General features: G+C 35.6%; 1 protein-coding gene across 10 annotated transcripts in view; it reads left to right on the top strand.

Moving 5' to 3' along the window:
- PDLIM5 (PDZ and LIM domain 5) overlaps positions 1–12,487 on the top strand; it is a 221,990-nt gene that overhangs the window by 113,731 nt on the left and 95,772 nt on the right. For 4 of the 10 annotated variants that reach the window (XM_069094458.1, XM_069094475.1, XM_069094468.1 and 1 more), the window contains 2 exons: positions 9,468–9,510; positions 11,801–12,222. In XM_069094458.1, the coding sequence (XP_068950559.1) occupies positions 9,468–9,510; positions 11,801–12,222 (465 nt within the window). The remainder of the gene's footprint in view (positions 1–9,467; positions 9,511–11,800; positions 12,223–12,487) is intronic. The other 6 variants (XM_069094492.1, XM_069094498.1, XM_069094507.1 and 3 more) reach the window with 2 other exon arrangements.

Below are 12,487 nucleotides of genomic sequence, written 5' to 3'. Positions count from 1 at the left end.
GGACCAGAAGAGAATCACAGTGTGTTAATAAGGTATTATATTGATGATAGAGATGAGAAATAGACTCAGATTCTTTTGTGAGTTATGTCAAAATTAGAAAGGTTTCCTTGGGGAGCTGGTGATATTTTGGTCATGGAATATTTTTAAATATAACTTCCACCTTATCTGTGCTGTTGTAGAGGGATGTTGCCATTCAAGTACAAATTCCAAGTGATTTCCAAGGTCTCTTCAAATCCATCATTCTAGGATATAGCACAGCTAACAAAACCAGAGTTTGAAGTACACCCACAATTTATCTTTGTTAAGAAAGGGCTTTTTTATTCAACATTGAATGGAGTGGAACTTTATTGATTCTTATTCTTCCATGACTCTATTATATGGATCTTGGGTTCTGGTTATCTTAGAGTTGACCTCTTTCTATATTTGTGCTTTTGGGAGCCTATTTGTTTAAGTTCTGCCATGAAATTTTTAGCTATCCAGTGGACTGTTATTATAAATAAGACATTAAAATTTCCTTTCCCCCTTGTGTTGGGGTTTGGAAGATATGTGTAATTTACTTGTGATTTTTCTTCCGCGTGACATGTTTCCTTCTGGATAAATTGTATTTTCAACTTCTAGCACATTGTGCCATGCATAATAAACATTTGTTGAATGAAATTGGCAGATTTAGATCAGGAAAGGCAGGAAAAAGTCCAGCAGCAGCTTACTGAAATTCAGCTACACACAATTCAACAGACCAAATCTGGGTCAGAAACTTGAAGAGCTCAGACAAGGAGGGCAGTAAACAGATATCTCCCCAAAACTTGTATTCTCCTAAACTGAACTGTAAAAATGGCAGGAAAAGAGAAGCTTAGATCAGACATTCCCCCACTAAAGCCAAGAAGTAGGTTGGAAGAATGAGAAAACATAAAAGGTACCTGACCATAAAGAACTAATATGGTGATCAGGGATGGGGGGCAGGGAAGTGGGGAAGTGATTAGATTATGATATTCCTGAAAGCAAAGGATCTAGGATTTTAGCCAAGAGTAACCTATCCAGCAAAATTGAAGATTGAAAAAAGCGGATATTGAGTGAAATAGAAGTCTTTTAAGGATTCCTGATGAAAAGACCAGAACTGAATCGGAAATTTGGTTTTTAAACATGATTCAGAAACATAAAAAGGTAAACATGAGAAGAATCATGAGGGATTAAACAAAATTAAACTGTGCACATTCTTATATAGGTAGAAGATACATGTAAGCCCTCATTCATTTGTTAGGATTAGATTAGTTAGTTTCCAATTAATCTTTAATGTATGTTCCAAAGGCTCCTTGTTATGTTCCAAGAAAGGTATATTAAATATTTCTGCTTTTCTGCATTTGCTTGTGATGTTTTTATGCTCTAATACAGTCAGTTTTTTTGAAGGTGTCACACATAGTTGAGAAACAGGTATGTTCCTTTCTATTCCCATTCAGTATTCTTCAGAGGTCTATCATCTCTAATTTTTCTACAATTCTATTAATCTCTTTAACTTCTTTCTTATTTATTTTATGGTTAGATTTATCTAGGTCTGAGAGGTATAAATTGAGATTCCCCCACTAATATAATTTTCTGTCTTTTTCCTCCTGTAATTCATTTAACTTTTCCTTCAAAAATTAGGATCCTATACCATTTAGTGCATACATGTTAGTACTGATAAGGAAAGAAAATGATCTTGGATGAGATTTCTCTTACATTAAGAATATTGGATAGATGATCAAACTTTGGTGAAAATTTTCAGTTAGTACAACCTGGATTATTGACAGTAATTCAAGTTGTATTGCTGCCATCCTTAACAAGAAAAGTTGGTAAATTTTGTCCACAAACACTGTTGATATCAAGACTTTTACTATGCAGAGAAAGAACATGGTCCCACAGTGTTTTATTTTAAGATAAAATCTTATCCATGGACATAATGAGTTGTCTCTGTTTTAGTGGACCCATGCTCTCTTAAGGAAGATAGCAATACCAGTTCAGGGAGGAGACCTAGGGAAAAATCCTCCTGTTTACTTACCCAAGACTTATCTTTTGGGCAAGGTTCCTAACTGGTTAACAAGGAGAATTGCGTCATAAAAAAAACAAAAACCAAGTACTTCCCCCCCCCCCCCCCAATTTAAGCACCAAAAACAAAAAGCAAAAAAAACACATTTCTGTACACACAGCAGAAGGTTGTATATGAAACAATCTAGCTTTTAAAAAAGTACAAATAAATTGTACACATTACTTTCAGAATTGACATGCTTAATCTGTGGTCCCTTCTAATAACCTTCCTTTTCTCTTCTTTGAATTAAGAATTGCTTCTCAGCCATCATTTCCTACCACATCCACATTTCCCAGGCCACCCTTCTCCACCATGACTTCTCCACCATGTCCCAAAATCTCTTCTTACTGGAAGATCACATCAGACCTAGACTTCATACTCTGGAAGTAGTCTGTGCCCCTGGGAGGCCTCTTTATCTGCCTGGATGATTCCTCCCAGAATTTCCATGTAAGGAAGGTACCCAGACCAGTCATCTCTTCATTTCCCATCAGGCTATACCACTCTTCACTTTTCCATCATGCCTCTGTCATCCCCCTTTCATTTCCTTTTATGTGTTGACTTCATTAGAACGTTAGCTCCTCTGAGGGCAGGGACTGATTTTTTTTTTTTATGTGTTTATATTTCCATTGCTTAGCAATAATAAGTGTGTGTTGACTGACTGACTGCCCATCAGCCAGTTGTCATCATCAGAAAGGAATTTTCTTATCACAGAATCATAGATTGAGAGCAGAAAAGGAACTTCATAGTTCATCATATTTAATTCTCTTATTTTACAGATGAGGAAATGTCGGTCTAGGGAGGATAAGTAATTTGTCTAAGGTTACAATAGTGTCCAAGCCAAATTTTGAATAAGATGCCAAGTTCCCATCCTCCCAATTCAGTATCCTATTCATTGTGCCACATTCCAGGGGTGGGGAACCTGCAGCCTTGAAGCCACATTTGGCCTTCTAGGTCCTTGGGTGTGGCCTTTTGACTGAGTCCAAGTTTTACAGAACAAATCCTTTTATTAAAGGGATTTGTTCTATGAAGTTTAGATTCAGATAGAGGTCACTGGAATATAGCAGCAGGCCCTGGCGTGTACTTTTAAGACTTTGCATGAGGAAAGGGACCTCTGCCCGTGATTTAAAAACTAGTGAATCCTTTCTTCCCTTTGGCCCCTTCTTCTCTATCCCCAATCATGGCTTCATGCCAGTTAATTTTCTTCCTTATCACCACTGTTCCTTTCAGCAGGGAGTCTTTTAAGGGTAACAGAAGGAACTTTGTGGCTATTAAAAGCAGCAATATCATATTAATAATATAACGCTTTATAGTTTATACTTTCCTCACATCAGCTTTGTCAGATAACAACACTACAAGTGTTACCACTGTCATTTTGTCATAGGATTTCAGATAGGAAGCAATCCTAGAGGTCAGTTAGCCCCACTCCCTCATTTTACAGGTAAGAAAACTGAGTTGCTAATGGGTTGAGTGCCCTGCCCAAGGTCATATAGGTCAGGCCTGGATTCAAACTGAGGTCTTCTCATTCCAAGCCTAGTGACATCAGGCCATAATTCTTATTGTTTGTTAATATTAGAAAGGTCTATCACTTTTTAGATTTCTAAATAACAGTAAACAAAGCAGCATTTATAAATAAGAAATATGGTATGTAATTGGTGCATATGTTCAGTTACTTAAAATATGTGTGTGTGTATATATGCATACACACACACATATATATCCACATTCAACATTTCTGTTACAAGAGATCTCGTGAAGATGCTTTGAAGTGAATCTCACCACTCACTCTGCTTCTCTTTCCCCTCCCTCGGAGTTGCTTTGTTATTGCGAATTGACAACTTTGCAATTAAAATGATTAATGTTGTACCCTGGTGTTTATGGGGCCTGAGGTCATTAGTCCCAGAACTGGATGTTCTGTGGGAAACTGCAGTGTCGAGCCTCTCTGCAGAGGGGGAGCCAGTCTTCGGCTTCATGAATGATTGTTGACGTATATTATAGGTGTGCATGACTGAGAGAATAAGCCACGATGAACAAAGTGAATGACTTTCATCATCTAATTAGTGCTTGAGCTTCTTATTTCATTCACTGGGGCCTGAAGATATTTCTTAAATATCTGTTAAAGAAATTTTGTTTGGGATAATATTGAACAGGATGTAAGTTTTATTACTTAAAAGTTCCATAATATTGTTGGCATGAGTACTTTGAATAATGCCGGGCTGCAATTCTACTATTAAAAGATGGTATATATTAGTTTATATATATATAAAATTTATATATATTTATATATAAAATTTATATATATATTAGTTTATATAAGTTTATATATATAATTTATATATATTTATATTTTATATTTATATTATATATTTATATATAAAATTTATATATATTAGTTTATATATAATCAGGAGACAATTTGTCTCCTGATTACAAGAATTGAGGCATACTGCTGTATCACATCCTTGTTATAGTGATTATGTGATTACTTTCCCAAAAATTGTACTCAAATATGGAACAAGGTCACTGCAGACAGATTTTTACTTCTGTTTTATGTTCTTTCACCTTTTCCCTGTGAATTCACTCTCAGATTTCTAGTCCGTAAAAGAGGGTTTGTATTAGATTATTTTTTTTCTCTTTTTCACTTCTAAAATTCCCTAATCTGTCTCTATAAAATGTATGATCTAAGTAAGGCTCCTTGGAAAGTACCGAAGATTTTTATTTTGGCTCCCTCGCTTATAAAGTCAATCACCTTTCAGAATAACACATCCCAGTCACACAGACAGCTTTGTTCTTTTAATTATGTGTGCTTGGGATAGTATTGGACCAAGGCACTGAGTATCTCAACATGGTGACTAGCTCAAGCCCACTGGTTTTACATGAAGGAAAAGAAGTACAATAAGCCAATTGTTAAGCCCATGGCTCAGAGCCATTTCTAGGACATTTGCTACTTTGAAAGGCACACGCTGAAAAAAATTACTTGTGAAGAACAGCATAGTAGAAAGGGAGTTATATACTTTCCAGTTGTTCACTTGTATATAAATGCAATTTGACTTAGATTAAAAAAAAATAGTGTTTTTTTAATCTTTAAAATATCAGTGCCTTTCCATTTGATTTTCGTAAGATAAAGTAACATTCCTTGGACAAATATCAAGCAAATCTTTTTTTTGTTTGTTTAAGAAATAGTTTATTTTTCTTACTTCTCCCATATAACCTTTGATTTTTGGAAATGTTGATTCTTTTCTGTTCACATGCTAGGGTTTTCTTTTAGAGGATATAGTCATGAAATATTTATGCTTAATAGCAGTTACTATTTGGCTTTTAAAGACTTTAATGATCCAGCACTAGACTCTATCCATTCTTTTTGCAAATTACTCATCAAACATTGTACATTGCAGTTTTCAGTTCTCTATTTACACGTTCCATCTCCTATCTCTGGGCTTTTGCACAGGCTGGGCCCCATGCCTGGAATGTACTTCTTCACTTCTAAGACTATTAGAGCTTTCTCTGAAATTCAGCAAAATATCACTTCCCACAGGAAACCTTTATTTATTCTCCCTAATTGTAGAAGCATGCCCCCAAAACTACTTTGTATATATTTTACATTTAATTTTGCAAGGGTTACCTTTTTTTTTGTCTTTGCATCTGTAGTACCTTTTACATTTCCTGGCGCATAGTAGGCATTTTAAAAATTCTTATTGAATGAGTGAATGAAGGAAACAATAATAAATCAAAGAAAATACTCTTAGGGGAATATTTCAAGAATTCTGTACTTTCCTCAATTCTAACAAACTCCAGATTTGATTAAGGAGGAATTTTTTTTAACTTCACAGAAGATCTCTTAAAATATCCATTTTTAAAACTGAATGAAACCTGATTAATCACTCATTTTATATTATAATTTATATATCACTCTAAGTTTGATACCATAAATGGATAAAAAACATTTTGTATACGTTAAACCCTGGAGATTCAAATACAAAAGTGAGACAATTTCTCTCCCCAAAGATCTTACCTACTTGTAGGGATAAACAACATATAAGTAGAAGAGAAGGGTGACCAGAGAAGGGTAATTTGGTTTGGACCATTACAGGGGTGGTGAATGAAGCCATAAAGGGGAGGCAGCAGCTTCCAGAAGCAATAGTCATATTGATTTGATTACTTCTTTGAAAGGAAGAAGCAAAAAACAGTGGGGTGGGGTAAGGAGTAGATTGTGAGATGGTGTGAGATGGGATATGAATAATGGTCTGGGGTCAGGTAGATAGAGTGGGACATGGGTGATTGTGCTGGCTGACTTCACCCAGTCAGGAGAACATGGCCCCAAGACCATGGTTCCAAAGCTCAAGGTGATAGCAAACACCTCATAGGTACTGTAAAGCTTCATAGGCCACTAATATTGAGGGGAAAACTCAGTAAGATTTAAGATGTCATGAGTGTGTCTATCTCTAAGACACTTATCTTCTGAAGTATTAATAGCTGATATTTAGCACTTTAAGGTTTGTGAATAGCTTTACATACAGTATCTCATTCGATTTTGACAATTGTAAGGCAGGTGCTGTTACTATTTCTTTCTAAAAGATGAAGAAACCAGTGTGGAAAGAGATGAAGAGAAGGAAAAAAAAAATCAAAGTCCATTACTCTATCCAGTAAACCACATTGCCTCTGTATAGGACTACTATCATTTATAGTGGGAGGTGGGTTGGATTGGTTTAAAGTGTATGATAAGCTATTATTTGGAAGAGAGTTTATGATATTCTCTGTGTTCTTTTGAAGTAAGAATTAGGACTAACAAATGAATTCCAGTGAGGCTGACTTTGGCTCAGTATAAGTAAGAACTTTTTTATAATCAGTTGTTGTTTATACTCAGTATATAATCAGAGTTGATTGGAAGTTGGATATATTTCCATGTGTGGTCATGAACTGTCTTTGGGAATAGTCCAAGACCTGAAGAGCCAACCTATCCCTCAGGGATGGCACAGGGGGAATTTTTGTACAGAATAAATTTTTGCTGTAGGTTATTTCTATCTTTTAAAGTTTTAAGACTCTGTGGGTATCTTCAGCAGTAACATTTGAAATAGAAACATATTTGCCTTGTGGTTACTTAAAAATTTCTCTAAGTCAAATAATTTTCATTTTCATTTACTTATTTGGTAGAATTTTTGTCTTGGTTCTTCAGGAGGATTGTAGACAGGGCCATAAAATCATACAGTAACTCTAGTTGTGCCAGGGGACTTCAAAGTCCTAATATTTGACCCCTTTATTACACAAATAGTGAATGGTAATGCTCAATTTGAACTCAGATCTGGGGATGCAAATTAAGCAGTTCTTCCTTTGCAACACACTGCTTCTTTATATTTGTATTTTTCAGAAGGAACCTAATTTGGGGATTAAAATCTAAAGATGGATGGATGGATGCATGGATGGATGGATGGATGGATGGATGGATGGATGGCTGGATGGATGTCAGGGAGCCATTCAGTGTGTTTATTCTTTAGCTTGAGGACTTGGATAAAGGTTGAAAAATAAATTTCTTCTTACATTTTGTTTGCTAAATTGTTATATAGACATTCCAGTATCAATTTTTAAAAAAACTTTTATGATCTCTACTGTGACATATAATCACAAAATCATCTACTCATTGAAACTATCAGAGAGATGATTGAGAATATCTTATTGTGCAATTTCACTGAAAGGAAGATTTCACTGTTCTCCACCTCTGTTTCATTTACTTGTTGCAATAAACTCAGAAGGTTAAAAAAAAAGTTGGCGCTCTAATAGTAAACATGGAAAGTTACGCCATTTTACAGAGGGTGAGTTTGTATTGCAGTAACAGAATGTTAGTTTAACATCTATTATGGCCACTTTCGGCTTAGCCAACTGTTTAGTTGATTCCTGCCCTGCCCTAACCTGACTAATTAGCTGTCATTGAAAAATGTAAGTCCCTGCTGGAAATCTTTTAGAGTTCATTGTTCAGTGAAACTCTGAAAGACCCAAGTGAAAGGGCACATTAGGTTTGTTAGCCATCATGCATGTAAGATAGAATATTTCAGCCTCTTGTTTGAAGCCATTGATCATTTAAAATTTAGTCATTCTAACATTTCTTAAATATGGCATGCAGTATCTTGCCTTCGGTCACTGTGAGATGCTAAGAAGATAATTCTTATTAAAATAGGACTTGCATCACATTTCCAACTAAAGTTGGGTAAATAACTTTTTTAAATAATCATAACCTTTACAGCATTTTAGTGGCCTCATTTGAATATCATACTGTATCTAATAAGTAATTCACAGTAATGGAGGTGAGTTTCAGCCAATGATATGGACATAGTTTCTGTTGGACTTTGTACAGACTCTGGGTGAGTCTGCTGATGTACTCTCCTAATCTTTTCTACTTTCATATTAAAGTTAGCTTTTGTTTGTTGAACACAGACATCATCTGAATGTATAGAGAGGTAGCTTGTCAAATGGCTAGAAGGAGGGAATCAATGTGTCAAGCTTGAAAAATTCCCCTGAATTAATCTTTAAGGTAGAAAACTTACAAAGTGAATGCACATATCGGCTACTATAGTCCAGTGATTAATTGTCAAAATGAAAATTATATGAAAACTAATAGAGAAGGGGTGTCAGCACCGGCCCTGGAGTTAAGAGGACCTCGGTTCAGATCTGGCCTCAGACACTTAACACAAAAAAATAGCCTTGGGACCTTGGGCAAGTCACTTAACCCCAATTGCCCTCAAAAGAAAAAAAAGAAAACTAATAGAGAACACAATGAATGTGTTGCTAGGTTGAGGGTACAGTGATTAAGGGTGTAACCAACATCTGAGTTTTCAAAGGAATACATTCTAAAATCCTTACAAAACAGTGAACTATGTAAACACTCTACTTTATCTGAGATGTAGAACTTAAGATAAAGTGTTAGCTAGAGATATGAGTGCAGGGTGTTATTTCTTGATTGAATGAGTCAAAGATCAGAGCTAACACCTATTACTGAGACAAATTAATGTCAGTTAAATTAAGCAAACGTTTATTTTATTTTCAATTCTTTTACTGACGTTTTTATTTTTATATTTTCTTCACTTCTGATTATACTTTTTCTCACAGTGAACCGTCATTTATTTTCAGTTCTTTTATTGATGTTTTCATTTTTATATTTTCTTCACTTCTGATTATATTTCTTCTGGCAGTGAACCATCCTTTTGAACAGAGGGGTGGGAAAAGCAGTTCAATAAAACTAAACCCGATGTCACCTGAGTCTGATAATACATGCAATAATCTACACCCTATTCCCTTATCTTGGCAAGGAAAAGAGGGAGATATTTGTAACCGCCAATCGAATATTGTATTCTGTGATGTTTCTTCTAGGAAGAAATGACAGTGGTTTATGTAATCATTTTCTTCTTTTTTTTCCTTCCAGAGCTTCCACTACACCTAAGCCTGAACCTGTTTCAGTTCAGAAGGTAAGTTTTTAATGAAAAAAGAGTGGAACTTTTAATGGACTCTGTTAGGCAAGGAAGTTTTAGTTACTCTCTCAGTTAACCTCAATGTCGAAATTGGTGTGGGTATCATTTTCCTCCTACGTCTTTCAGAGAAAGTTCTTAGGGGCTTTGTTTTTAGTGTTGTTTTAATTATACACAGTTACAATCTTTATTGTGAGATTGGCTTTTAAAGTATAGAAAGTACATACAAGTAAAGATGATAATAATGAACATCCGAAATCTGGACACAGACTGTTGAAGGACCCCTCAGAAGTCTTTTGGGGGTAGCTTTTGTGTCCTAAAAATGATTTCCTCTTAGCCCTAATTCAGAGACATCTATCTATTCACTAATAAGACTTAACTTGTTACCTTTCCCCTTCATTCCCACATTATAATTTTCTTAGTCTGAATATGAGTAACTTTTTTATTTTCTTGCTGTCAGGCTCAATCATATGTTGTCGCCTTTTATTCTTTAGAAGAAATATATTGTATATATCAGTGCAGCACTGAGTCCACCCCTGTCACTTACTGGCTGTCAGCCTGCACAAGTCACTTCAACTCTCAGTGGCCCCAGGCCACTCCCTAAGACTAAGTTGCAGAGAGGGCACCATTCTGAAGTGATGGAAGGAATTTCCTTAATGATAATCCCTATAACAATGAGATCATTGGTTCAGTTTCCCCTTTTCCCACAAAATACTCTGTTTCTATATGGCTTATACATACATACATACATACATAAAGATATATATTTGCTTTTTGGAAGGGGGAAAGCAGGGCAATTGGAGTTAAGTGACTTGCCCAAGGTCACATGGCTAGTATGGCTCATTTTTAAGTAACCTGATGTTGAGTCAAACATTTTTCACCTTAGACTGCTTTAGATAGTGAGATTTTTGAACAAGAATTTTCAGTGAAGGAAAATTAATTTCATTTTTAAAAAAATAGTTCCTTTCCCCACATATAAAATATATGTTGATGTTATTTATTTTTAACTATGTTGACATATTTTGTTTTTATAAGCCCTTCATTTCTGAGCAGAATCCTTTTGCCACTGAGCTCTCATTGTTAGGAAAGAATTTTAAAAAGTAGGGAAAATCAGCCTGGAAAAACTAAACAAATTATCACTTGAATTTAAGAGCATATTAATTTTTTTTTTTGTAAAGGAAGAATGGAAAGAAAAATTCTTGATTCTGTCTCTAAGAGTGACACAAAGTAATTTTTTTAGACAAGTGAAAAACTAATATTAAAGTTCATATTGAAATGATAAAAGGTCATACCAAATATTTGGAATAAGATTCCAAAATAGCATTATGCTTTTGAAAGTAGATAATCTATCATGTAATTATGTCATGGAGAAGAGAAATAGTGATATGAACCATTTCAAAGATTTGTTTCTTAGCCTAATGACTATTTTGGTAATTCTTTGGTTAAAAGTCACTGAGCTAGGGGCGGCTAGGTGGCGCAGTGAATAGAGCACTGGCCCTGGAGTCAGGAAGACCTGAGTTCAAATGTGACCTCAGACACTTAAAACACTTACTAGCCGTGTGACCTTGGGCAAGTCACTTAACCCCAATTGCCCTCCCCCCCCAAAAAAGTCACTGGGCTTTGAAAATTTTTCAGTTAAACAGAAATAATGTGTCTTAAATTAAGGAATTAGAAATAGTATGTTTTAAAATAAGGAACTAGAAAGATGTAGTAGGAAATAATGCTACTTGCTCTGAGCTAATATGGCACTGTAGCACACAGTAGAGCCTATTATAAGAGCAAATAAACTTGTAGATGGAACCGAGTTTGAGAGCCTGGATTATTGATAAGTGTGGTTTAAAAAAAAAAAAAAAAACACTTTGATGTCTGGATGGGATTGGAATAGGAGTTTATTCATTTGAAACTTTATATTATATATTATGTATAATATATATATATAAATATATTATATATATTATATTTAAATTTGTTATATAATCTTGGTGACTCACACTGAATAAGAATTTTCCTACTTAGTTGACTAAGTCCTCTACAAATGTCTTTAAGTTGATTGAAAAATATATGTATATATTTTTGTTGTGCCTCTGTGTTCTGCATGTTAGAAGCCCTCATTATGCATGCAAAATTATATCCCTTGTTAATTTTTCACCAAGGCATAGAGATGATTATTTGGCTGCTAACAAGAATGGACCTTTTTTTTTTAATATCAGCTGAATATTCTTTTCACTTGGTTATCTTTTGCATGTATTTGGTGTGTTCTCTCTGTGTGTTTTATTTTTGTTTTACCTAGGGAGAACCCAAAGAAGTAGTTAAGCCTGTACCTATTACATCCTCTGCTGTGCCCAAAGTCACATCCACATCCAGCTTGGCCTACAATAAGGCACCGCGGCCTTTTGGGCTTGTATCTTCTCCAAAAGTCACATCCATCCCATCACCATCATCTGCCTTCACCCCAGCTCATGCGACCTCTTCATCACATGCTTCCCCTTCTCCACTGGCTGCTGTCACACCTCCCCCATTTGCTACATCCGGACTGCATGCTAATGCCAAACCTAGCACCGACCAGCCTTTACCTGCCTCGAGCTCTGTTAAAACTGCAGTTAATGTCCCACGGCAGCCCGCAACCACGAGCCCGTATGCCAGCGACAGTGCGCAGGAGCTAGCTGAGGGGCAGAGAAGAGGAGCCCAGGCTGACAGTAAACAGCAGAATGGGTAGGTGGCCAACGGGCGCTTTCCCCGCTCTTGTCTTCAGGAAATTTTAAAAAGCACGCTAAACCCCAAACCAGAAAACGTAGCTGCTGCTTCTTATCCTTTTTCTTTTCTTTCCTTAGGGAAGGAGAAGATTGACATGTGAATTTGATTTGCTTTGTTAAAAAAAAAAAAAGAGTTTATGTGTACATAGCATTTACCTCAATGGCAAAATACATAATTGTAATTATGTATTATAACATGCTATCAACTTCCTGACATGGTGTAA

Source organism: Petaurus breviceps, unplaced genomic scaffold (assembly GCF_028583685.1).
Source record: "Petaurus breviceps papuanus isolate PSGF00001 unplaced genomic scaffold, PetGlider_PUasm1.0 126, whole genome shotgun sequence".
In the NCBI taxonomy this organism is placed as follows: Eukaryota; Metazoa; Chordata; class Mammalia; order Diprotodontia; family Petauridae; genus Petaurus; species Petaurus breviceps.
The sequence above is the reverse complement of the archived record's forward strand: the minus strand, read 5'-3'. Positions and strand labels throughout refer to the sequence as shown.